General features: G+C 44.6%; 1 protein-coding gene across 5 annotated transcripts in view; it reads right to left on the bottom strand.

Annotated features, from left to right (window-relative positions):
* The window catches only part of ZFHX3 (zinc finger homeobox 3), a 250,120-nt gene that overhangs the window by 9,572 nt on the left and 212,776 nt on the right, over positions 1 to 27,772 (bottom strand). For all 5 annotated transcript variants that reach the window (XR_008423547.1, XM_053906608.1, XM_053906606.1 and 2 more), the window contains 4 exons: positions 18,803 to 18,936; positions 18,450 to 18,650; positions 6,734 to 6,836; positions 98 to 5,530 (listed from right to left, as the gene is read on the bottom strand). Coding sequence is in view for 4 of the 5 variants with exons in the window: in XM_053906608.1 (XP_053762583.1) it covers positions 98 to 5,530; positions 6,734 to 6,836; positions 18,450 to 18,650; positions 18,803 to 18,936 (5,871 nt within the window). In the remaining variant the exon portion in view is untranslated. The remainder of the gene's footprint in view (positions 1 to 97; positions 5,531 to 6,733; positions 6,837 to 18,449; positions 18,651 to 18,802; positions 18,937 to 27,772) is intronic.

Raw genomic sequence — 27,772 nt, 5'->3', positions numbered from 1 at the left:
CTGCCCAACATTCTTAGGGTTTGGGTGGTAGCCACAGAACAAAATACTAATGGGGCAGCTATTTAATGCTGTAAGAATCACCTAAAGCAGAACCCACCTGTGTTGGATGGAGTAAAGCCCGGCAAAGAGGGGCTGTTGAGGCTGGGGAGCAACACAGGAGGAATGCCCTGGAGCGTGGGATATGCTGTAGGAAGGTTGAGAGCCTGAAGAGGGGCATTGTCAAACATCCCTTGCTGCTGAGCTGCCAGTCCGAGGACCTCATTGGCCTTTTTAATCCGGTCCAACTCTTGTTGAGCCATCAACTGACGTACAGTGGCTGGGTCAAAGTATTCTTTCTCCTTGTCCAACTGGCTTCCAATGGTGTCTTTAACTTTGGAGATATGCTGTTGGGAAAAGATATGGTCACGTACAGACAGCCTAGCGCTGTACTTGATGCCACACAAAGTGCACTCTGTTTTCGGTCCCTCGTAACTTGTTTGGTTTATACCAAAATGCTTGGCCATGCTTAACTTGGACTTCTTTTCTTTTGCCCGGGCATTCTGGAACCAGACCTGAACAACTCTCTTTGGCAGTCCAATATCATTGCCCAGGACCTCACACTCTAGCATGGTGGGTGTCCTGTAGTCATTAAAGCATGACTTGAGGACTTTGAGCTGCAGATTGGTCATCTGAGTGCGAAAACGTTTCTGCCCTGGCCGATCCCCACTGTCTCCAGATTTGCCTGCTGACCCACTTGCACCAGGACTCGGGGAGCAGGGGTCTGCAAGGCTTGAGGTTTCACTATAGTCCACTGTACCTTCATTGTCATATTCCTTGCTGTAAAAGCTTGGGGCTGGACTGACCAGACCCGATGACAACCGATCTTCATACTCAGACATTGCCATCATGGCCGCTTTGGTCAACCCTTCATTGGGTGCAGAGGAGGATTTGGTTTCAGTTGCTATTCCCGTTGCACTGTCATTATCTGCGTTGCCCTCGTCTCCTGTAGTGGTATCTGTGATTGCTGTGTTGACAGAGGAACAGTCGTCATTGTCCAGCTTGGTTTGGTCAAAGTTTAGATTAACTGAGGACATGGAGGGGCTTTCAAAGTCTTCAATCCCTTCCACCTTGATGGAAGAAGGGCTAAGAAGAGTTCTGGGAGACAACTCCATGGTTTTACTCACAGGTGAGAGGGGCACACCTTGGCCATCACTACTGCTTGGGGGTAGGTGGGAAAAACTGGTTCCATCAAAAATATCTCCTTTCATCTGAAGTCCCCCATCACAGTCTAGGAGCATTGCAGACAGAGTAAGGTTGTAGCCAGCTCTCTTGGCTTCATGCCAATGACGGGACCGGATATGAGCCTCAAGGGCAGTCTTGGCTTTGAAGAGTGCTCTGCAAAAGGGGCATCTCCTATGGGCCTGGGCTGGGCCCACAGCCCGGAACTGTCCTTTCCGTTCCCGGGCTCGGGTATTCTGAAACCAGACTTGTACCACACGTTTCTTTAAGCCCACCTCATGCGCAATGTGATCCAACATCTTTCGAGTTGGATTGGAGTCTAATAGATACTTTTGGTACAGTATTTCTAGCTGTTCTGGTGTAATAGTTGTCCTCAAACGCTTGTCTCTCTGAGGTTCTTCTCCTCCTGTCCCACTGTCATTTTCTCCAGGGCTTGCACTGGCCTTTTCCTCCAGCTTCCTCTTCAGAGTGTTCATTGTGGAGGTCGGAGTTGAAGGAGAAGTGGCCGAGCTGGCTGGAATCTGAGGTATGGCCCCAGAGAGCAGCTGGCTTGCCAGGAGTGGGTTACTAGGGTCAAACAGCATGAAAGGCATATCCAGTGACCTGTCCAAAAACTGGGGGTGGATGAACTGATTCTGTGCACTCAGAAAATGAAGCTGCTGATGCTCCTGCCAGTGCTCAAACGATGGAAATGCCAACTTACATTGGTCACACTGGTAGGGGATTAGCTGAGGAGGTAGGTTTGCCAACTGTTGAGGAGTCGACGTGTGGAGGGGCTTGAGGGGCAGGTGGGAGAGCTGGGAAGGACTGGGGCTTGACTGGGGTAAGGGGCACTGAGGTGGGGGTGCTTGTGGAGGAGGCTGTGGCAACGCAGCAGGGGAAGTGAGCTGTGGGAGCTTTTGCTGGGCTGTGTTTGTCTTCTGCTCAGGCTGGTCTTGCTGCTGCAGCTCTGCCTTTGGTTGTCCTTGCTTTTCTTGGGTTTGGCTTGGCTGTGCACTGGGAGGTTCAGCCTGCTTTGGTTTCTCATCACTCGCCTCTGTTTTTGAACTAAAAGTGGCCAGTTCGTCAGCCTCTGCCGTGAGCTGTAAGAAAGCAGAGGAAGCTGTGTTGGCCGATGATGCTGGGGCGCTGTATGCCTGTGAGGGCATTGGGGTGCTGCAGGAGGAGCTGGTGGGTGTCAGGATTTCCATGGCATCCATGGAATCCTCATTTTGGCTGTCATCCTGCCCCTCCTCATCCTCATCTTTGTAACACAGCTTCTTCTGATGCTTGATGAGATCAAAGATGCGCTGAAACACCAGGCTACATTTTTTGCACTGGTAGTTCAAGTTGCTTGTTCGAATATACCTATCGTTTGTAAGCTCGCGCCGCTCTCCATCTTTGCCCTCCCCCTGATTCTCATAATTTTTCCTGGCCTTCTGTCGGGCATTTTGAAACCACACCACTATGACTCGGGTTGGAAGGTTCAGTAAATTAGAGAGTTGCTCAAATTCATCATCCTTTGGGTAAGCATTGGCATCAAAGAAATCCTGTAGGACTCTCAGTTGGTAATCTGTAAACCTTGTTCTTGAAGACCTCTTGCTTCCCCAGTACTCCTGCTTCTGCGGTTCCGGAGAAGGGGGCCGGGAGTCAATCTTGAGCTCCTCCAGGCTGGTGATAGGAGGATTGCTAAAGTTGTAAGGGGAATCCTTGTTACGCTGCCTCTCTTTGAAGAGGGTGTTTCTGAACCAGTGCTTGATCACCTTCTGGGGCAACCCAGACTTGTCTGCCATTTCTTTGATCTGCTCTTCACTGGGGGAGTTGTTAATGTCAAAATACTGTCGCAGGACCCGGAGCTGGTCATCTGTGATTCTGGTGCGAGGCCTCTTGTTCTGTTGCTGGAGCAGGCTTGGATTGAGCTGATGCTGGTACAGCTGGGCCAGGTCCGCAGGCAGAGGCTCCACAGGTCCAAGTTGAGGGGGAAGCTGAGCCGGCAAGGTCTGCAGTGGCATCGTCTGCATCATCAGCGGGGAGAAGATGGGCAGCTCCATGGGCATGGAGAGCTGGGTGAGTGGCACAGATGGCTGGGTCGGTGCGATCGTCGGTGAAGTGATGGGCGGGGCCGATACAGGGATGGCTGGCGTGGAAGCTGGCTGAGGCGGTGCTGAGGGAAGTGGGGGTGGAGGAGGGGGTGGGGGAGGTGGTGGTGGGGGCTCCGGGGTCTGGGGCCTCAGGGGGTACAGTTTATCGTAGTGCTCTCGGTACTGTTTAGCAAATCTCTCTAACTGTTTAAAGGGAAAGTAGTTTTGGTGAACGTGCTCTTGATGACTCTTTAAAATCAAGATGTTAGAAAACAACTTGCCACAGGAGTCACACTCCAGCTTTTCCAGGTTCTCTCCCTGCTCAGTCTTCCCATTCTTCTTCTGCACCTTCTGTTTGTTCTCGTTGTACTGAATGACCAGCTCAAAGCCAAAGTTCTCCAGTAAGGCCTTGGTGGCGTTCCCTCTCGCATCTGAGGCGATGCGCGGAGGGAGCATGGAAGGCTCGGAACTACCTGCCGGTGCTAACTCTTTCTTCTCTTTAGCCTTCAAGGCATCCGGCAGCGATTCCTTGGGTGCTGGATTGCCCTCTCCCACCTCAGCACTGTCCCTCTCTCTCTGGCTTTCTTTTTCCTTTTCTTTGATGATCAGTTTGTTTTTCTTTTCGGGGTGCTGGCTTGGCTGCAGAAGGGCCGAGTGACTCTGGGACAGAGACAACTGGCTTTGCTGCTGCTGCTGTAGGATCTGCTGGTGGCTCTGCGGTGGGATCTGAACCTGAGCCTTCAGATCATCCAGCAGGCCCGGGCCCGTCCCCGTCAGCGTCAGCGCCCCGCTGGTCACTGGCAAGCTCACCTCAGGGTTGAGCTGGAACTCTGCACTGGGGATGTAGAAGGGGAAGAGGAGATGCTGCTGCTGCTGGAGCTGCAGCAGGGTCTCTGTGGTCATGGGGAAGTGAGGAAGGAGGGTGGGGTTGAACAGCTGAGACTGGATCAGGGCAGCCTGCTGCTGCAGCTCCTGCTGCAGGTGAGCTTGAACTTGAGCCTGGGCCTGGGCCAGTGTCTGTGCTTGTTGTTGCTGCTGCTGCTGTTGCTGCTGCCTGGATGCAATCATATCTGCTAGCTTCTTCCGATTCGCCTCCTTGGGCTCTGAAGGGGAAGTGATATTGGCACCGATGGGATTCCCCAGGGGCGGCATCCCTACGCTTTCAGCAGGCACTTGGCTCAGTAAGTTGGAGCTCGGAGCGATGCCAGCACTGCTTGGATTGGTGGTGGTAAAGGTGTTACTGCCACTGGTGCTCACAGGACTTGGGGTGGAGGAGCTCAGGGAGACACTGCTGCTATTCCCAGTCCCATTGCTATTGCCACTTGCAGCCTCCAACTTGGCTGCTCGGGCCTTGGTTTGATGCAACACAGACCTCATGTGGATCTCCAAAGTGGAACTCTGGCTATAGGCCACATTACAAGTGTTACACTTGAAAGGTTTGTTGTCTGGGCTGCTGGTGGGTTCGGGCTGACCAGTTGCCGACTCTTGAAGGGCTCTCTTTAACTTATGCAGGTGGGAGACAGAATTGTAGTGCACTAACAGGATATTTTTTTGAGTGAAGGATTCCTTGCAGACGGTACACTTGTAAGGGCGAGAGGGGTCTAGAAATTTTTCCATGGTGAAGTTGGGGCCTTTCCTGAAAGGTAGAGCTCTCTTTGGCTCTGAGCCTGAGTCTTCTTGTACCGACCCAGAGTCACTGCCTGTTGGGCTCTGTTTATCTTCCAAATCACTCTCTTCCTCCTTGTCTTCCTCAACAATTATGGTGTGGTCCTCGGCCAGGGTAGGGTCTCCCATTGCTAGGAGGTCCCCGTTGGCCAGAAGGCCACCATAAAGCTGTTGGATGTCGGCCTCACTCAACTCCAGGTGGCTTGTCTCAAGGTGTTTTTTCAGAGCCTGGAAAGTTCGGAAACTGCGCTGACAAAGACAGCACATGGTGGCAGCTCTGATCACGTGGTACTGAGAATGGAGCTGGAGCTTTTCAATGGTCTTGAAAGCCAGGCTGCATTGATTACAGCGATACTTGTACACATGGCGATCTGACACAGGCAGCTGAGGCCGCTTGGCATGAACCTCATTGAAGTGGGTCTGAAGAGTGGCAGAAGTTTTGAAAACCTGGTTGCACCCCTTCTTCCAGCACAGGAAGCCTGAATCTTCTCTCACAGCCCCTGGGTCAGCAGGAGAAGGTTTCAAATCTCCACTGTGCTCTGTGCTTACAGAGGGCAAGATGTTCTTTCCCAAATCCTCTGAGGTTTCTGTAAAAAATAAATAAATACATACCAATCCCAATGATAAAGAAAGCTTTCTTTCAAAGATGGCTCCTAGAGCTATCTACCTAGCAAGTCCTCACAAATAGAATCTTCTCATAAAGGAAATACCCAATTAGAACACAGACTGTCTCCATACAGCTCCTGCAAAGAGTACATATTATAAGCAAGTGCACACGAACAGAGGGGAATAAAAGGAAATACAAAAGTTTCACTCATAATAGGAATGTATTGTATCATAGATCTCTTATACAACATTCAGGTGCTTGACTCAGCATCTTGAATTTCTCAAGCATGGGTTTGAAGGTTACTGATCTTAGACTGGATTCCCCTTTTACATGGACCTCAACTGTAGAATATGTGAATTAATGCCACCCTAGGTTGGGGGAATTTAAGATAACTGCTGTCCCATTGTAATACAAGAAATTTTGGAATATTACTTTTGACTGTCACCTCTATTTACATTCAAGTGGCCAACTATTAAAAGATGTAACAATTTTTTTTACACCCATACATATCCTGACCCTTTATTTTATAAAGTCAGCTGTCTACCTTCTAAAGTGGGCCAGCCAATAATGTGGCTGAAGTCTTCCCAACTTAAATCTTAGGTGCTGACAAGAGGTGAAAGATGTAGGAGAGCCTCATAAATGGAGGTCTAATGATCCATCTAGCTTGGAACCACCATGGGCACCAACATCTATGTCTAAAAAAACGTTCTTTCCAAATGCATCTCTACACTGGGTCCTAAAGCAATCCCAGAAGACTCAAAGAACTTCGTGCAAAGGAAGCTCCTCAACAGACAACAAATCGAGTGCCCCAAAATCACTCACGGGGGCCAAAACTCCCTAATAATTAAGTCCTCAGAGAACAAATGCTGAATGGCTTAGAATGGCGAGTCATGCATGGGTCTATTGACTGAGTCTCTGGTTGTTTACTTCCTAAATGTATGGTCTAAGGGGACATGTGTCCACCAAAATCCCACTGGTTCTCACCTGATTTTCTCTCACTTTAAACAATTTGAACAGTGTACAAATACATGCCAGGAGTCAGAGTATAAGTGCCCCTCATCTCTTGATCAATTACATTAACCTTAGGAGTATTGTAAAGGATTCTTGGCACTCTTGCTCAGTGAAAATTTTGACCCATTATGTCATTTTCTTTGCATTTCTATGGGTAAAAAATGACACTAACCAGGCTGCTTTCCTGCCTCCTCCAGATTGGAGTTCCCGTCTCGATCTGGAACAGCTGCTGGGAGGAACATGCTGCTGGGCATCACCATCTCAGGGGTGGTCACCTGAGAAATAAGAGGCAGAGAAATGAGGAGAGCCAAATGGAGAGGAAAGAGACACAAAACAGGGAAATGTGTAAAAATTATTTAATAAGCAAAATTAGCCTTCACCAGTGTAAAGCTGGAAGTGTCACTTTTCATAGCTCACTGAAGATTCATGTTTATTAGACAAAGCTCACATCAGTCAAAAGTGTTTCTACGGTTACATTCTGGACATAATTAGCAGTGCACACTTGAAGAATAATCTTATTATTAATATTTTTCCTTTATGCAGAATTTTGACTTTGATCACTGACAATGTTTTGTCATGGGCTGTGAAACTTCTTGTGCAACCAATTAGGTAGATAAGTTGAAAGGCCCACCTTAAGCTGCTGAAAACATAATAAGGGCCCTAATTAAATCATACCTAGTAAAGTACACTGTAATCTTGAAGCAGGGAGCATTGTAGTACTGTTTTCAAAATGTATTCAGGCAAGAAGAGGAGGGGAATGAGAGCGAAGGAAAGGGTAAGAAGAAGAGAACAGAACAAAGAGAAGGCTAAGGACACGCAGACACATTGGCAGATCCTCCAGGAAACAACATTTTGTAACCCTTTAGAAGCTAGATCAAGTGCAAACGAGCATTTCTTATGACTCACTTCAGCCAGGATTTCCTTTGGAGTCTTTGCTCGAGGTACTCAGAATCACTGGGAAGCTCTGGCCAGTCTCCCAGCCACACAGGGTGCCTTGCACAGCATTCTATACCAGGGCAGCACCACCTTGACCGTGGCTATTGTTTACTAATATAGCAATTGCAGAATCAGCCTGGATCAAAAGAGCTGTAATTTTAGATCAGATCCTCAGACACTTCTCTAGGCTTCTCTGCCATCTGGCTGGAAGTTTGTCTACATAAGTTATCATTTACCCGACATTAATGTGATAAGCAGCCCTCAAATCCAATGTAAGGATAAAACGTTCTTGATTTAAACAGAATATCCCTTTGCCTGCTACAGGGTGGAAAGGTAGTAGGCGAAGATATTGCTACATGAATTAGAAATTATCTCCTGTTTGATGTCAGCCTAAGAAATGAGCTGAACAGAAACTAGAGTCACACCCCTAGCCTTTCTACATGGCATCCAGCCCTACCTGAAGGAGTTATCTTCCCATGAAACACAGGTATCTCAGGATCTTTACTTGCTGTTGCAAAGACTGGAACACCTATATTACTGTTCAAAATTAAATATTTTAAATAAATTATTAATTTTTTAACGGTTTAAAGATCCTGGCCTTGCTCAAAATAGCTGCTGACATGTTCCCTAGAAACATCGTGACAGGCTCCAGTCCTAGGGGAAACCCACACAACGGTCCCCATAAACACCAAAAAGGGAACACCTCAATACCTTTCGGGGTATTAGAATAATTTCAGCAGTTCAGATGCTGATAAGGTGCAGAAATTAAGCAGCAGGCACTATGGAGAAGGGTTCTGAGAAAGCTCACGTTTATGAAGAGCAGGTGCAAGGCAGGTGAATGTGCGTGACACAGAATTCCTGCTCCCAGACATCTGCACCCTCACACAAAGCTCGTCGGCAGCTGGTTAAGGCTAGCTGTTGATGAATCGTTAGGAATGGAGCAGAGATTGCCAAACTCATTCCATCTATTTTCTTTTTAATAGAAAGCATTTCTGACCAGTGTGGTTGGGGAGTCCAGCGGGAATCCAAGAAGTGAAAGGTCACCGATTAATTTATAGTCTTCAGCCAAGGGGGAGCACGAGGTTGGGGGCAAGAGGGGGAGAAAGGGAAAGGAAAAAAGACTCCCCCCCACCTCCTTTCTCGGTTGTAGCTGCAGGATCAGTCCTTTCCAGGGATCTTTAGGAATTATGAAAAATGAATCATGAGAAATAAAAAAAAAAAAGCCCTACAGAGTAAAAAAGAATAAAATTATCTAACACCTCAGCTGCACATCATTATAGAAAACTGTGGGCTTTTTATACGCATTACAGTAAGGCAGACATCCCCTCTAACAGACTCAGTACGACGGATCAGTAATTGTTTTCATACACTTTAATTAGAAAAACTCAGATGGCTATGAATAATAATGGAAAAGAGAGACTTTTGCACTTGAAAGGTTGAAGTCAATCAAGTGTGAATGACGGCAAAAAAGAAAAAAAAAAGACACCAATTCATCAGCCCTCTGTTGTCTCGGCGCGACTTTAATCATAATTCCTGATTGGGATTCAAGAAGGCAGTAAGCAGAGGTTCTTTGTCTGCCTTCACCTTCCATCAATTAACTCTTCCCGAAATATAATCATCAACCTCACATGCTCCTCTGCATCTTAATCTGGGCCTCCAAACCTGTAAGTCTTGCCCCATATGTGTTTAAGTAATTACTTTTATCTACCTGCATCTTCTCATCTGTAGTGTCCTCAAATTCTCTGGGGGGAAAAAAAAGATTTGGTATATAAAATTTTGATGGGCAAGAAATTCCCAGGAGGCAAAGAGGAATCTCCCTAAAGGGAATCCTGAGGATCTAGAAAGTCTGGTGGGGTGTATCTGCACATATGTCTCAACACAGAGATGGAGAATGGAAGCCTCCTTCCTGCACAGGCTACTGGAGGGCCCCAAGGCAGCCCTCAGACACTAAAGTTTCTGTGCCTTTGTTCACTTGTCTCTCTCCTCCTACTTTCCAGAGCTTCTCAAACTCTGCATGCTTTTTTGTAAAGAGCCATAAATACAGTCCTGCCAACAGCTCACTGAGGAAAAGGAGAGGTGGCCAAAGGCAGAGTTCCTTCGACATCTCCCTTGGCATCCCCCCCCAACCCCCTTGTTTTCTGGTCCTATATGACTACCAAGTGGCGTGGAAGGTTGAGACTCTCCTAGCCACACCTCTGATGGGTAGCTGAAAGTCACTGGGAAAGGCAGTCCCTCAGGTGTGCTGAGCACTGTTCTGTGAAGACCCTCCCTTTTGCTAGGTGCACTGGAGCATGTAGGTGTGTGAGAGGACACAACCTGACTGCAGCATAACCAGAACCATCCCAGATGTGCCCAAACCTCAGACACCCTCAAATAACAGGATGGCACCACCTTCCCCTGCAGACAAAACACATGCATGCATATGCTCTCTTTCCTCCCTCCCTCCCTCCCTCCAATCTCCCTCTTCCTACTTCTACTCCAGATTCAAAAGCCAAACGAAAAGTTTCATGTTTGGCCAGATGACAACACAATTGGTACAAACAACTATACTTTCTCCATGTCACTATTCCATCCATGTAGATTGATTTTTCTCATAATCTATACATCCATCAACACTGAATATGTTAAATTATGTCCCAAATACTCTATGTATACAGGGGACCAGAGACTATTAAAACAGACTTTTTTTTTTTTTTTTAGGTTATAGTATTTCACTGATAGATTTTGTGTGTGTGTTTTTTAAAATAATTTACTGTCAACTTAGCTAACATACTTTTAGCCTGGCCTTGGCCATGCAACAGGCAATTCCATGGTAATCTTCTAGATACCACATACGTTCCTGAGAGTCTTCAGAGTTGATGGGAATGCAGGAAAAAATCACCTTTGGAACTGAGGTAGTGACAGAAAAGTGGCTGTGAAATCTTCTTAAGTAAATAGGTCTCATATATACAAGAGAAATATGGAGTTCTGCTCTGATGCCAGAAATCTTGAAGTTGAGGCAATTCTCATAAACAACAATAGAAATAAAAGAGTTCCACACTGACACTGAAAGTCTTCAAGCTTAAGCAATTTCAAAACAACTTAGTTGTTGAGAAGGAAGGACCTCAAGTGACTCTGCTTACCCATCCATTTGACCATCATTCACTAGATATCGTACAGGGTCCCTGTATTGCACGCCTGTTAAGATATGGTGAGACAAAGTCCCTGTGCCCAAGAAGCTCACAAGCCAGAATAAATAACCTTTCAGAGATCATAACCTTAGAAAATCTGAGGAAGGCTGCAGATGCCTAAAAACATACTTTCACACAGAAACTACTACAGATAATTTCAGGAAATCACAGGCTCCCTAGAGAAAAATCCATGGACTCAAGTTAACTGTCCTTGAACTACCAGGAGAGGTGACATGGGTTCATAAATACCTAGTTCCTACTTCTGTTTGGTTCACCATCGTTTCGGATTATGACTTGATTCTTCTCAAGTTTCTATCAGGTGAGTGGACCCTAAAGCCCCAAGGACACTCCTTATAAAACCCAGAGGGTTGGATGTGGGTCTGGCTGCCACTATGACACTTGGGAGGGACCACCGGTGTTTATTCTTTCTCGGTAGAAGAAGCTAGAGTTATAAGGAGCCCTCTCGCTTCCTGTTTTCTCCAGATCATGGATGTGGAATGGCCAAATAAAGCACCCTGAACAGCCAAGGGGTATATACCATGCTAAGTTCTCATGGGACTATCCATGCAAATTTACCACTCAAGGCCACCTTGTCTGACTTAGACCAATACAACCAACGTGTTCTACACGCTGGAAAGCAAAGATACTATCCCTACACCCTTGGCATTGCTCACCTAAGTAGGGGATCTTTCTAAAAGGTTCACTATTCCAAGTGAAAAAATACATTTGACAAAACCTAGACTCCTAAGGAACCCTCAAATCTTTCACTTTTCAGTAAAAATCATTAGAATGAACCACCTCAGATAGGAGAAGGCGGGATAGCCTCAGACACAGGCATTCCTGATGCAGACCTGGCCAGTCTCCGCATCCTTGTAAGTAAGGAACTGCTTCTGTTAATACTGAAGTTCAAACCCAGATGCTTCGGGAGCTCAGCATTCTAGCTAGTGGTATGTCTGCAGGCTGCAGTGGGACTCAGGCTGCTCACTGCTCCTGCACCGGCCACCACGGGAGCCTGTCCACTGGTCTCTGCACTTCTGCAGCCAGCAATGCAGAGCACCTCCTGGCAGCAGGGCTTCAGAATTGTTCTCCTTTCCTTTACTCTCTCCCAAATGTGCCAGGCTGGGCACTGGCCCACAGAGGCTAGAGGGCCTGCTTTCTCTCTCTTTCTTGTTTCCTTTCTAAATTGTTTTCTATGTGGTTGTCTATCTTTGTGTGTGTGTGTGTGTGAACCTAAAACTCATGAGGAAAAACTGTAGGGCCATGTTCACATTCATGTGGGCCAGAAAATAACATAGCCCTAACCAGAGTTTAAAAACTAAGAATAAGAAAGACAAAAATAAAAAGGTGACTAGAAGAACAGGAAACACAGGAATAGTTAACACACACACAGGGTGACAGAAAAGAAAGTTGAGAAGGAGAATGGATTGGAGAGAAAAGCTTCATTAGACTCAGAGAGGCAAGCAGTGGCAGTATACCAAGGTCACTTCTAATTTAGACCATCTAATTGGCAAACAGGCTCCAAATGGCTATCATCTCACAGGGCTTGGAATTAATGAAGCCCGATTATTTTCATTACCTTCCTCTGAGATAGAGACAAAGTGAGAGAGCTGGTACCCAAGCAGGTGCAAAAGCCCCAGGGCTAGTGGCCACCCGCCGCCCCAGTTAGGGGGGGCAGACAGCAAGCCTGTCCCAGAGGCCCATAGATGCACAGGGAGACAGACAATGACTGAAAGAAGTCACAGGACACAAACTATTGCTCCTGAGTAGGGGGAGTAGGGGGAGTAGGGGGCGCAGAGAGCAGGGGAGACAGGAAGGGAGGAGAGAGAAAAATGGGGTGCAGGGCCAGGAGCACAGAAGGGAAACCTGTGCACAAACAGAAAATACTGGATAACTAAGAACTACCAAAGGGAGATAAGATGAAGAGCTAGAGAAAAAGAAGTTCCTGGGCTGCTCAGGAGCCTATCCCCATCTCCACTATAAGGTCATATTGTGGTAAGTGACAAAGGAACAAAAACAATTTCCCCATATTAATGCTCCAGGAGCCCAGTGGTGTGTCCTGTTACTTAGAAGGACAGTGATCAATTAGTATAAGAGTATTGAAATGCATAGTAGGTGGTCTTTCCCATTCTTATGGAGGGGCCAGGAACATGTTCCCCCTCAGCCTCAACCCTCCTTCCCCCAAAAGAGTAGGAAATGGAGGGTACAGAACAGGAGCTCCTACATCCCCTCCACCAATTTGAAATCTCTACCTTCTCTGTAAATAGGTGAGAGTTCTGTGGAGCCGACACTGGGAGCAGCCTGCTCGGTCAGGTCTGGAGGGGCACTTGTCTCAAAACCCTTAGGCTTTATAGATTTGCTTCTTTGATATGACGTGTATAAAAACACTCTTTGGAGGTCTGTTTCCAATAGGCCAAGCAGAATGAAGTGCTGCGGGTGCAGTTTCCATAGTGGAGGACCAGAGCTGCGATTGTTCCCAGTGGAGAATATTTTCAAGCCCCTTCATCGGTAAGGAGAAGGGGGCCCATGGAAGACACAGATATGAGATGCAGAGCATAAGCAAGCAGCTGTTACCATAGCAACAGACATATTAGACACTGCAGGTTCCTGAAAGCTGTCTGATAAGGTATTATTAAATGAAGCCTCCTCAAAACACTCTCCATTTACAACTGAACGGAAAGACATTGTGTAGAAAGTAATCTATTTCCATTTATCAGGGTGAAATTTACTTTTAGAAGAACTGAAACCCAATTCAAGCCAAATCTTGTGACCTTGGACCCAGACAGCAGAAAATGTTTATCCGAATTTATAGCTTTAGATACCCGGGACATACCCAACGTCTATCAAGAATTGTCTGTGTGGTAGATTTTGCCAGCTTTTCCTATTCTACAGCCAACTGCAGCTAATAGTCAAACCATTTGACAAGGAAGGAAAGTCACTCCTCTTACCACCATTCATCCTGGCCACTTGGGGACAAGGCAGACATAACTTTCTCCTTTTGGAGGATGAATGACTATACACTGGCCATTCCTTAATGATATGCTTTTGAAAACTGGAACTCTGGGGCACCTGGGTGGCTCAGTTGGTTAAGCTTCTGACTTCGGCTCAGGTCATGATCTCACACTGTGTGGGTTCGAGCCCCACATCGGGCTCTGTGCTGACAGCTCAGAGCCTGGAGCCCGTTTCAGATTCTGTGTCTCCCTCTCTCTCTGCCTTTCCCTCACTCTCTCTCAAAAATAAATAAACATTAAAAAAAAATTTAAACTGGAGCTCTGATTTGAGGGACATTTGTCATCATGCTGTTTTCAGAGTTTCCTGTTCCAGTTGACCAGGAACAAACAAACAAACATACAGCCAGAAAGTCCAACCAATACCTTCCCATGGCCAATTTCTTAATAAATTTACAGTAAAATGCCCTTCAGGAGCATGATTGTCACCACAGGCTTATTATAATCACTTGGTTATAAAACAATTACAAATTCCATTTTAACACCAAACTTTTCAGAGGAAGCACAGTGGTATCTGTTTTGATTCAGGAGGGCAAACTTCAGTCCTCAAACAGGATTATGGATTCCCCCTAAGCTACAGCCATCAATTCTCCTCTAACCCTGATTGCTCATCTTTTCCTGCTGAACTAAAGGATCAAAATGGAAATACTTCATCACCTCAATGCAAACCATCCTCAGAGCTTGAAAAACCAATTCAATACTGACAGCCAGGCAATAACTCCATCTTCTAATGCAGACAGAGGGTATTAAACCATCTTTACATATACCTTTAAGAGTAAAACCCTCATATGATTATATTTCTCATAACTTTCAACTTTGTTTCTGAATCCACTAACTTTCTCTTGCTGCTAGCAAACTGACTTCCTATAATCAGAACCTTTCCCACAATTTGCACACTTTTCAGAAATGTCTACATTTCTAGTAAAAACAGTCCCATTTGTAATTGCACCAAAAATAATGAAGTACCTAGGAATATACTTAACCAAGAAGGTAAAAGTCCTGTACTCTGAAAACTTAAAACATTGATCAAAGAAACTGAAGACGACACCAAGAAATGGAAAGACATTCCATGCTCATGGATTGGAAGAACAAATATTGTTAAAATGTCTATACTACTCAAAGTAATCTACACATTTAATGCAATCCCTATCAAAATACCAACAACATTTTTCACAATCCTAAAATTTGTATGGAATCACAAAAGACCCTGAATTGCCAAAGCAATTCTTGAAAAAGAACTGAAGATATCACAATTCCATACTTCAAGTTATGCGGCAAAGCTGTAGTAATCAAAGCAGTATGGTACTGGCACAAAAAGACACACAGTTCAATGAAACAGAATAGAAAACCCAGAAATGAACCCACAATTATATGATCAATTAATCTTTGACAAAGGAGAAAAGAATATACAATGGGAAAAGACAGTCTCTCTAACAAATGATGATGGGAAAGCTGGGCAGCAACATGCAAAAGAATGAAAATGGATCGCTTCCTTACACCATACAAACATTAAATCCAAAATGCATGAAAGACCTAAATGTGAGAACTGAAACCATAAAAATTATTTAAGAGAGCACAGGCAGTAATTTCTCTAACATTGGCTATAGCTGCATTTTTCTAGATATGTCTCCCGAGGCAGGGGAAATAAAAGACAAAATAAACTGTTGGGACTACATCAAAATAAAAGGCTTCACTTCCTTCCAGTGAAGGAACAAAACTAAAAAGACAGCCTACTAAATGGGAGGAGATATTTGCAAATGATATATCCAATGAAGGGTTAGTATCCAAAATATGTACAGAACTTATATAACCTAACCCCCCCCCAAATAAACCAATTAAAAAATGGGCAGAAGACATGAACAAACACTTCTCCAAAGAGATACAGATGGTTAACAGACACATGAAAAGATGTTCAGCACCACTCATTGCCAGGGAAATGCAAATTAAAACTAAAATGAGATACCACCTCACACCTCCTAGAATGGCTACAATCAAAAACACAAGGAACAGCAAGTGTTGGCGAGGACATGGAGAAGAAGGAAAACTCAGGCACTGTTGGTGGGAATGCAAACTGGTATCGTCACTGTGGAAAACAGTATGGAGGTTTCCCAAAAAGTTAAAGATAGAATTACCCTATGATCCAGTAATCATACTACTGGGTGTTTACCCAAAGAATACAAAAACACTAATTGGAAAGGATATAAGTATCCTTATGTTTATTCCAGCATTATTTGCAATAGCCAGACTATGGAAGCAGCCTAAGTGTCCATTGATTGATGAATGGATAAAGAAGATGTGGTATATATACACAATGGAGTATTATTCAGCCATAAAAAAAAAAACAAAAAAAAACCAAAAAACGAAATGTTGCCATTTGCACCAAAATGGATGGGTCTAGAAAGTGTAATGCTAAGCGAAATAAGTCAGAGAAAGACAAATACCACATGATTTCACTCATCTGTGGAATTTAAGAAACACAACAGATAAACAAAGGTGTGGGGGGGAGGGAGGGAGGGAGGCAATCCAAGAAAAAGACTCTTAACTATAGAGACCAAACTGATGGTTACCAGAGGGGAGGTGGGGGGATGGGGAAATAGGTGAAGGGAATTAAGTATACATTTATCATGATGAGCAATGAATAACGTATAGAACTGTTGAATTGCTATACTGTACACCTGAAACTAATATAACAATGTTAACTATAGTGGAATTAAAAAAAAAGAACTTAAAAAAAAGTCTACATTTCTATAGAAAAAATCTCCATTGTCTGCTGTGGGAAGATAAGGTACACAGGGGTTTCAGTACAAAGTACCAAGTACAACCCTTTTAGGGATCATGCTTCTCCTATATAATTATGTTGTCAGGGATTCTTCTAGAACAGGGTTTATAAACCTGGTTCCGTGTATGAATTTTAAGGTATTCTTATGCTCCCTGGCAGTATACACAGTTTTGTATATGCAGAATACTCAATGGTGGTCTTAACAGTGGTTGTCCAACTTTACTGTGCATAGAATAACCCAGTAAGGCTACAGAATCACTTTTATTGGAGTCTCTAAAAAGGTCGAGAATCACTGCTGAGAAGGTGCTAGTTAGTGAGTAACATCCACAATTATCTTAGGGATTGGTACCCCAGGAACACAGTAGTTACATGTTGTCCTTGAAGACTCCGTTGGTAAATGAAGAAGATTCATAATGACCACCAGACTCACTTATGTGAAATGAACCTCACTTTCACTGTTATAAAAATATGACAAACAATGGATATTTGAAATATAATTTATATTATAGTCCCTAGGGATGTATAAAGGAAACCTACTGTTTAATGTAAACCAGTCATACAGATTATTATAGGCTCATATTTTCTAGACCAGACTTATATCAAATAGGAAAAATTATCACCTGAGGAGAAGAAAGATGCCATTAAGTACTAAAAATGCTTCCCATATCACTTTCTGTTCCTTCAGGCTCTTATGGTTCCAGGCCATCAGTGGGAAGTGTGATGAGGCCTGAGAAAATCCCCTTGTTATTTCCAAGGCTGGTGAGAATGCCAATACCTGTAACACAGAAACCTACCCATCCAAAAAAACGGTCTCCACTCACAGAGAATCTTTACACAGTGTTCACCAGTCTATCTGAAAACACCCACGGAAAGGGAATTTATACTTGAAAGATCTCTGAGATGAAACTTATGCTGGGTCACCTTCAAGTTTCCTATTAGCTGCTAAAGTTCTCTTGATGCATTAATTATATGTTCCCCACGACTAAACATCACTTAGAACATTATTCATTCATCTTGCATAACCAAATGGAATAGGAAATGCCTAGAGGTTATATGTTTGTAACCTGCACGTCATAACATGGAATTCTGAACCGACTACCTCCCTGGGAATCTGTACATGAAAAGACCATCAAATTAACCTATTACTCCACTGTTGAAATAAGTTAGAGGTGAGAATAATTCTCTTTGGTAGTTTTTCCTCTAGTAATCAGGAATGGGCTTGCACAGCAGCCCCATCACAGATAGAAAAGCAGGATATTAGTATCACCTGTGGAATTTGGAAAATTTTCACATTACAATTAAATCTTTATGCTAACCTTTTGGGCCGAGCTACAGTAGCCACTTAGAGCCATGCTTTTAAAACCTGCAGGTGTAGCAATAGCGTGTTGAAAATGCAAAGCCCTCGTCCATGAGTCAACACATGCTATCCCACTGACCATTCTACTGCTCCGAGAATTCAGATATTGGCTTGAGAAGTGCCCACATTACAGGGTCACACCCCTAGAGCTGGAAAATGTGGGTTCAAATTTCAACCCTACCACTTACAAGTGGCATCAAGTCAGCTAAACTCTCTGAGCCTCAGTTTCCTCAGCTGTTAATGTGAACATGTCCAAACCTTTATCTTTTAAACAAGGCTGTTGTGAGGATGAAATGAGACTAACAGCAACCTAGAACATGACCAACTTATTGAAGGTTTGCAGAGTCTAAATAACAATATCTTTTATGTAAGTGGTTAGCTAATCTCTGCATCAGACCAGGAGGGAGGATAATAAGGGAAGGTGGAGAAACACATACACATTCAATGCTTTGGGCTACAGTCACACCATGGTCGTACCCAGTCGAAGGCAGGTACAGAAGAACAGAGGTCTAGGGCCATTTTTGATATTTCCAACTCTACACTGGCTTTCTCACCCAACAAAACAGAATCTCCTCCATGTTACTGCATCACCTTTGACCTCGGGAAAGAGAAGCCACAGGTCTTGCTGCCGGCTGCCTTACCGTCATAATGAGTTTCTCCACGCAGTCAGGTGCCACGCTGTGGAGGTGGGTGAGGTGCAGCTGGAGGTGGATCTTGTTGTTGAGCATGTCCTGGCACAGGGGGCAACGCAGCATGGGCTGCACGGAGTGCTGCGTCATGGCGTGCACCCGGAGGCGGTTGACGTCGGCATTGCTGTACTTGCAGTAGGGACACTGGTACATCTGTGGGGGATACATCCACCCCTCTGGCTGAATCTTCAGTTCCCACCAGTGCCTGTGTCTGCCCCAAGCCCACCCACCCAAAAGTGTGTTCCCCACTGGTGTCTAGAATGCTCTCCCCCTCCCCCAACCAGCAGAGCCCCTTCCCGTCTCACCTGCTCTGATTTGGTCTCCTCTGTTGTTTTAGGTCGCTTTGAAGAAAGAGGAGATTCTGAGCTACCTGTGAAGGAGATGCGTTTGGAGGTCGCGGGAGAATCTGTCAGCTCCTTCTCTGCTTGGCTGGACGATGCTGGAAGGAAAAGCAGAAGATGCGATACAGCAGCCAGACCAGGCCAGCTCCCAGAGGGTTTGTGTTGGGTGAAAATCAACATTCATTTATAGCACAGGATTTTCTTGAAACACCAAAACTCAAGTAGGATGAGCATCCGGACTGACTTATCAAGCACACTGGAAAAGAAGCAAGTGTTCCTTTTTCCCCCATGAATTTCTGTCACTACTTTAACAACTGAATGCTGAGAAAAAAAAAAAAAATAGGGACTAAAAGGCTCTGAGTTGGATTAAGCTAAATTCGTTGTATTATGACTTCCCCCCAATCAAGACACAATCTGCTGGCCTATGGGGGGCAGTCGGGTTGAGAGTGGGTAGGGAGTCTTACCAAATGGCTAGTCAACCTGAGTACCCAGACACACTCTGCTTTCACAGAAGTCCTCAACTATGTGAGCTCAACTTTATTTTCCCAGCTCTTGGAATCACAGCACAGCACATCACAGGAGACATGACACATGTGACCTGAGAAAGGTTCACATGGATATCCGCATATAAATACTTGGGGGGAAAAATCAAGTTTGAGTTTAGCAACCTGCTTTTGGGGAAAAAGTAATTGAAGAGTGAAAGACGTAGGGCACGAATCCAACATATAATCTAGCCAATGCTCCAGACACAAGCGTTTATTCTGAGTAGGTGGTAAGAGGGAAAGTCTCCTCTCTGCTTGCCCAAACCATGCCCCATTTCACCAAAAAAAAAACAACCAAAACATTAATTAATGAGGAGAGTCACATGAGACTTAAGAAGCAAACAATAGGTACAGAAACGTGGGTGGAAGGAGTTCTCTGAAATACAGAAAAGGATCTGGAAGAATTTGATGAGAAAACCACTGGGTTAAAGGTTTAACAAGGATCAGCAGTGCTTCTCCAGCGTAAACACAAATCCCACCAGGAGTGGATGTGGTCATTCTAAAACCTGGTCAGTATCTAAGGATGGTTCTCTCACTTGTGAACACAGAACTTCCTTTTTCAGAATTTTGCTACGAATGATTTTTAAAATCCTGTAAATGGTCGGGAGAAATATATACCCATTCCCCTCATTGAAAAAGAATTTGACTTGCTATTGAGATCCTTGGTTTAGAAAGCCTAATTTTTACCCTTAAGTGCAAAAGCTGTCTGTATCACCCAGTCTAGTTACCTAGCTTGTGTTTCTACTTTAGGCTCAGCTTTGAAATTTGTTCTGACGTGGATACCAAGATGCTCTCATTATAGATGTGCCTTTTAATAAACAATTTTAGAAAATCAATTTTATTCATTAAAATCATAAGGCCACAAATAATTTTGAAGAAAGAATTGCTAAATGCAGGAAATATTCCAGGAAGTTGATGCTCTTCCCAGAATGCACATCTTGTGACCTTTAAACCCCAGTATCTTGGTAACCTGGTCTGCATAAGTTTGTAGGGCATCTATTATTTAAAAAGTACAAGGACAAGCATTTTATACACAGACCCCTCCTCCTCCCAACACACACATTCATAACAGTACTTTAATCTGTCTCGAATCGACTTCAAACCCATTTTGCTCTTAATGGGAGTTATTCATTTTCACTTGAAAGGTAATACATGACGGCTGGATATTTAATGTGATGGAATGGCTGCCGATTAACTAGGTGCTGTAACATTCTAGACCGGTTCCCCCATGGCCCACTTCCCATCCCCTGGCCCCTCAAAGGAACCCTGTGTCGCAGGTTTTCGACCTCACAGTGTGATGGGCCCCTGCCTGAACACTACCACAACAGGAGTCCTTAACTAATGGGTCAGGGAATTAAGTGCCCCCTGACTCCCAGAAAGTTCCTCATTCTCCATCATTTCTCATTTTTGCTTACTGATTATCCTCTATATATTAACAGTTCAAAAGCATTCTACAGATGGGGTGAGAGGAGGCATTAGGTGTTTACTTTATTTGGTTCAGCCATCCCTTCCCCAACCCCTTCCCTATTTCCACCTCCAACCTGTAGGCATTAGTTAGGCTCTGCACTTATAGTTAGGAAAGAGCTGCCACCCGCTCCTCCTTCCATTAGAGGCAAACCAAGATACAGATTCCATTCCAAACACCCACTCCCTGTCTTTTTGTTACTCTTCCCAACCCGAAACAACATTTTTCTTTTATAAGACCATGCCATCATCTTGTAAATGCCCTCAGTCTGCCACTAACACCCTTTAGAAAGGTGGTCAAATGTGCAGTTGTGAGGCCGTGTGGGTGGATGAGCCCTAAGGAGGAGACCACCGAGGATGAGACCACCCAACTCATCTCACTCACTGGGAGCTGAAGGGCAAACATAGGGTAGCCCAGTGTGGCATTAGCTTCCTTGTCTGACCAGAGCCCACCCTCTTCTTTCAGTGCTGAATGATGAATTGTGACAAGGTTGCAGAGGTGAGCATTCTGGTTTCAGAAGCCACTATCCTTTCCCCCTGCATGGAGAGGGGAACTTTTATTACTTTTTTTTTTTTAATTTTCAAACTCCTTAACTTCTCTGGAATTGTAAAGCTTCCTTTGTGAGCTCAAGCTAAGGAATCCTTATAAAGTGCTTTAAAAAATAAAATTGGCACTCTCTCCCTCATACCTCTTTCTCCCCAGTAATACACCAGCCATGCTGTAATATGAAAATGCTGCACCTGCTGGTGTAAAAACTTCTGGAGCTCAGCTTCCTTCTATCCTGGACAGCCTGCATGTTTATTAGATCAGATCTGTCTAGTGGTAGACATTAGCCACCTGCAGCTCACTAGCTCACTTCCTAAAGATAAAGCTGTGCCATTCTTAGAATCTATTAACACCCAGTTACAATCCCATTGTGTTTCCCTGGGTGATATGGGACTGCTCCTAAGAGTTAGGTTAACTAGTCCAGCAGCTCCCTCCTAGCTTGACCCCCAATATTAATATGTCAATCCCTATCAAGACATGGCACCCATGTCTTTATACAATTTCTGTAGATGTGCCAACAGCTGTACAAGTTCTCCATCAGCAGGCTGGATAAGGGTTTACTACAGGCCACAGACAGTCTGAAGATTTCTCAAGCTGCTTCCCGCTGAACTACTTCAAAAGGGCCAGAGTCTTAAAATCAATTTCTATTTTAGTTCGTCACTAGCATACATTGTAGGCCTAAGTAAATGAGGTTGTATGAATACCAAGAGAGAAAGTATTGTGGTTTTCTGCTTTTGAAGACTTTTCTAAACTTTAACTTAAAATCTAGGAGAGAGTCTAGGAAACATTATTTAAAAAATCAATTACTGGTCACTTTAAGGCCACTATGACATCATAGTAGTTAATTGGAAATACACGCACTTCAGAGACAAGCTTTAATTTAAACAGTGCCTGGAACCTTTGGTTTATCCTGGCAACAGAAAGCCAAACAACTTGAAGGGTTACTACCTGTAGTGGTTTTTACAATAATGACAAAATGAACTGGAAGCAATGTAGTCTCTTACAACAGGGCATGGTCAAGTAAACAATGGTATAGCTACTCTACTGGTTATCAGAAGACATTAAAAATAAGAGCTGTGAACCAATGTGGAAAACTTCTCAAGAATGTTAATCAGAAGAAAAATCAGATAAAATATGCATTACATCATGATATAACTATGTAAAAAATTGGTACTAGGAAAGAAGACTAGAATAAAATGGACCACTTTCCCATTTTCTAAGGTTGTCAGGAAGTTATATTATTTTTAATATTCTAATTAAATAGTTCAGCATTTAAATTCAACTGTCCGTGAAAAAGTTGATATTTGGATCCATACTGTGCAAAACATCAGGTGGTATTTTTTTACTTTGCTGGTTAAAGCAATTTTCTCATTTTGGCAGTTCTATCATACAAAAATATGTGTTAAATCTCAACGAATCTTTCACGGGTAACATGCTGGGCTCCTGGCACTTGGAAGGGGATAGAAATGTGGTGAGGAGCCATGTGAATGCACGCGTTATAGATTACATACTCTATATAAAGCTAGGCAGATGGAATAGCGACAATGAAATGGTGGGTCAAACCCTTCCACGACCTGATAGGATGTGAGCCGTGCATTCCTAGCCAGGCTAACTTTCTAAGGGGTTTAAGCACTTGCTTGTTAGGAGTTTATAGCTTTGCTATCCAACTTGCTTGATAAGGGACAGAAAGGACTGCCATGTCCTTCTTATGGAGTACACAAACTTCAAAGTTGGCTTTCTGGGCCAGAAGCCACCATTTTCCCTTAAACTGTGATGGGCTGGACACTACAAATGACAAAGATAAATACCAAGAGAGGCAGACCTGATTCATGACTCTCTATTTTATTCTCTTAGGTTCCTCTACATGTGAGGCAAAATAATTTCATTCCTAATGAAACACAGTAGTCAGTACATGGCTTCCTTAAGGAAGGAAGGGGGGAAAGGGCTTTCCTTAAGGGGGAAAATAACGTATGCATGGAGACATCAACTTCCAGATACCCTTTGCTTTTAAAATATTTCTTTGGGAAGCATTTAAACTCTCAAAGTAATTATTTAAAAAGTCACCCCTCTTGTCATACTAATTAGAGGAAGTTGGGAGAAAAGGAGTGCCAACCTGTAATCATGCAAGTTTTGCTTGAGATTTTATGTTCCAAGCAGACAGAATAAAACAAGCCAAGCAGTTTCATATAGGAAGTGACTTACTTTAAAAAAGAGGTTAGAAAAGTATAAACTTAGGAGGCTCATAGAATGGCCAAGTATGGTAGAAAACACAGCCTCTGTAACTTTACCTGATAAAACCAGTCTTCCAATTCCAGTCCTCACTAACAAATTAAAGCCTGAGTCACTGAAATTTTGGCCACAGAAAATTTAAAAGATGTACTTGCAATACCATAGACCATCAGTGGACTCATGATGCCCCATTTCACACCTGGTGATGTTGTCCGTACAGCTCTGAAGAGAGGTAAGGCATGAAGTGGCCTCGTGAAAAAGAAACCTGAAGAAAAACTGGAAATGAAGTTTTTGCTTCCTCCAATCATCAGCCAAGACATGGACTTGCCCTCCCCCAAAACCAAAGTAGTCAGAAGTAGTTTCTGTATTTCATGAGCAGAAGTCATCTCATCACCAATGGGGCTGTTGGTATGATGGATATTCTGTGCTGCAGGCCAGCCTCCCTTTGGCCAAAGACCTCCCTTGGGGAGATCCTGGGAACGCGCTGAGCTGTTCGTGTTTCTGGGAAGTTTCTTCTGCATTTCTCTCCTTCATGGTGGGGTGGCAAATAGAGATGGTATACCCCAAAGTGCTTATCTTCCTCCTTATGGGGGCCCCAAGGTGAGCCCACTGAGGGCCTGGGCTGCTGCTGGACATTCACTCCTTGTGGAGAGGCCAAAGGCAGCCGCCACCTCCATGTCTCAATTGTCAAACTCTTAGCTAAAGTGCCACTGACAGCCCCTCCATCTAAACTTCCATCTCCCAAACCAGCAACATAATGGAGGAGCCAATTAAATGATTATTAATTCATGCTACTTTCCGTAAGCCAGAGGTTCTCATCGCCTTGCGTTCCGTAAACCAGCTTGCCACCTGCCCCAGAAATTTACAGCAATCTTTTATCCAACTCCCATTGACTAGGGGGAAAAAATTCACACAACTCCATATCAATGTTTGAGTTGGGATAACTACCCCGGCACACTAGACTCAGAAGCTTCACTAGATGTGAAAACGGTCATTTCAGCTCATAATTACACTGAAATGAAAGGTACAGTGTGCTCTTTCCTTAGCTCTTCTCCTTCAGCTTCTCATGAGCCTCCTACTTCCTCTAGACAACAAAAATTCAATGTTTTCACAGGGTAATCTGTGTTTCTGGGCTCTGTGATCTTTACACTGGCACTGAAAGTGGAGCTACTCTTGGCATTTCCCTGCAATTCCCTCCCCCAGAGGACAGGCTAGGATTTCATACTCGCATCTCCTATGGAACTACCGTACTTGATAAGTGACCAGAGATCTGGCTAAATTCCCTTCCTCCCCTAATACAGAGAACAGCAGTTCCTCTAAAGGATTTGCTTTGCTGCCAACTTGGTCTTTAAACATGCATGGTCTCATTCTGCCGCCGACCAAGCACTTAAAGATTTCAAAGAGGAAGCAGAGGCATGCACTGGTACCCACACCCAGGGGGTGGTCTCCTTGCTGTGGCTACAGCAAACCTGGGCTCCTCTCCTTTCCCTGCCCAAGGTGTGGGACAAGTCTCAAACTCTGGCCCAGTGGGGTTAAGAACGTTCAATTCAGAGCACAGTCTCATTCTCTGTAACTCCAAGTTGTGCTGCCTGTGTACATCTCTAGAAAGCATTTTCGAGAAGTACAACCACCTACTCAAGAAATACAAGAATATGCCTAGTTGGGAAGAATAAGACATACAGGTATCATCAACGTATAAGACACGTCTTTCTGTTTCTATAAAGGGCTTCAAGGAAAATTTGAGTAATACTACAGATCGGTGTAATTTGTACTCTGGGAACTGCTAATTATTTTTCTCTTCCAGGTCGGATGTGAACTAGATAGGCCAGCACTTTGGAAATCCAGAAGCTCTTGGTGTTGTTATTATTATTATTTTGCTCTTTATTTAGAAATAACTGTAGATTCACAGGAGGTTGCAAGAACAATCCAGAGAGGTCGGTCACGTGTCACCTTCCCTCGTGTTACTTTTAGCCTGTGTTCAGAGAAAGATTTCTAGGCATTCAGTCACTTTTCATTGTGACTCTGTTTCTCTGACCAAGCTTCTCTCCAGCTCAGAGCCTGGAGCCTGCTTCAGATTCTGTGTCTCCCTCTCTTTGACCCTCCCCCACTCCCGCTCGCTCGCGTTCTCTCTCTCTCTCTCTCTCTCTCTCTCAAAAATAAACATTTAAAAAAATTAGAAGCAGGAAAAGGGGTGCCTAGGTGGCTCAGTAGGTTGAGCTCCTGACTCGACCTCGGCCCAGGTCATGATCTGTCCCACTTCCATTCCTGCTATCCAGGATAATATCTGCCAAAACTCAAGACTTATGGCTCTTCTAGGCACTTGTGCCTTTCAGGAAAGCTCAGTACCTCTCGCACCCAGCAGGGGCTCAGGACCTGCCATTCAGTTAAAGAAGACATAGTTCTCGAAACCTCATGCATGTCACAAGATCGCAGCCCCAAGTCTGAGTCAGAAGTCCCTGGGAGGGTTTGATAAAACAGAGAGAGCAGGCTACACACACACACACACACACACACACACACACACACACACACACACACCCGCATCCTCAAATATGTCTGATTCAGAGAATGTGCATTTCTAGTGAGTTTCTAAGTGATGCTAATGGCCCATGGACCATACTTTGAGAACTGCCATCAGAGTCAAAGCTTTCTGTAATCGATGGGGACCAGAATTAAATGAGGGGCCTGGCAGGTGTAGGTGGATCTGCCAGTCCACTTCCAAATGACTGTTGCCAACAACACACTCTCATCATCTGTGCTCACGGAAGAAAACCAGGCCTGGTCTCAAAGCTACAGGTTTCCCTCCTCAGACCAAAAGTGAAAGATTAAATATGGATGTCCCTAGGGAACATGCCCCCTCTAAAACAAATGTAGACACATTTTCAAAGTCAGAAATTCAGAAGGAATAACTTCCACATCCTCTGTTGGTAGTATAATCCAAAATAATGACAGATCGCCTTGCATATGGCAGTCTCCTTCTTTCCATGTGTCTCGGAAAACCTCTGGGAAAAGAGGGCAGACACCTATGGGGTCATTCCACTTTGCAGGAGGAGGAAGCATCTCTTCAGTGCTGGCATGCTGGGTCTTGGCACCTGCAGGCCACACCAGCCAAGGGTTCCCTTTGCTTCAGCCCTGACAAGGATGCAGAGATCCATTTTGGCCCCTCTGTGTACACGTCAGCCATCTGGGAAGGGAGGACTACACCATGTGGGGTCTCTGCTTTCCCAGCAAGCAGACTCAGGGAGGGATGGTGGGCCCATGTGGACTGATGGCTAGTGTTCTCACCCTGCATCTTTGGGGAGAAAATAGTGCTAAGCCCTACATCAGAGGCATCAATCTGTTCCACTAATTCCTTGTTGAAATATGCATAAGGCTGCTTAACTGTACTGAGTTGAGCTCCCAAAAGACCATCCCACAATTTGATTTTAAGATACCTTGCTCCCTCTGTATCAGGTTTGTGAAGGAACCACCAGTCCAAACAGAGCCACCAGCCCCTGCCTCGTTTAGACCAACATCTGCTGTCAGTTTATTTAATAATTTCTAGACACTGGGCTGCCACCATGAGCCTAGCCTGTGTGCCAGGAGCTGGGGACCAAAGGGCCAAGCCCTGACTCCTCACTTTAAGATATAAGTCAGCCTGCCTGCTTCTGGCCTCTTTTGAGTCCCCCCCCCACCTGCCCAAAGTATCCTGGCTTCTTCTGGCACGGCCTCTTGAGCTGTGCAGAGACGCCATGGGCAGCTGTGGTCAGTGTCCCATGAGGATGAATGGCCATGGTCGGAGGAGAAGCTAGGGGCTGCACTGTCACTCTGCCCCCTGGCTTAATTACAGGGCTATGAAGACCACGGATTTGGAGAAAACCAGAACGGGAAGGACCTCAGAGACCCTTGAACTGACAAGAGGAAATAGTCCAGAGGTGTGAAATGTAGGTCAAAACAAGGGGGCAATGTGTGTCATTCAGAGACCAGGCCAAAGTTAATTAACAGAAGTTCATCTAGTCCCCATCAAATTGAACATTAATTAGGTTAGTTAGGGTCTCTGAGCCCCAGCACAGCACAGTCTCCCAAAGATTGGAAATATAACAATACTCTTCCAGTTTTTTCTCTATTCCAAACCTATTTTCCTAAGATACTTAATGCATTTTCAGAATGAAA

The sequence above is a fragment of the Panthera pardus genome, unplaced genomic scaffold (genome assembly GCF_024362965.1).
Source record: "Panthera pardus isolate Hobbes unplaced genomic scaffold, ASM2436296v1 HiC_scaffold_19, whole genome shotgun sequence".
NCBI classification, from domain to species: Eukaryota; Metazoa; Chordata; class Mammalia; order Carnivora; family Felidae; genus Panthera; species Panthera pardus.
This window is presented reverse-complemented; position numbering and strand designations above follow the sequence as displayed.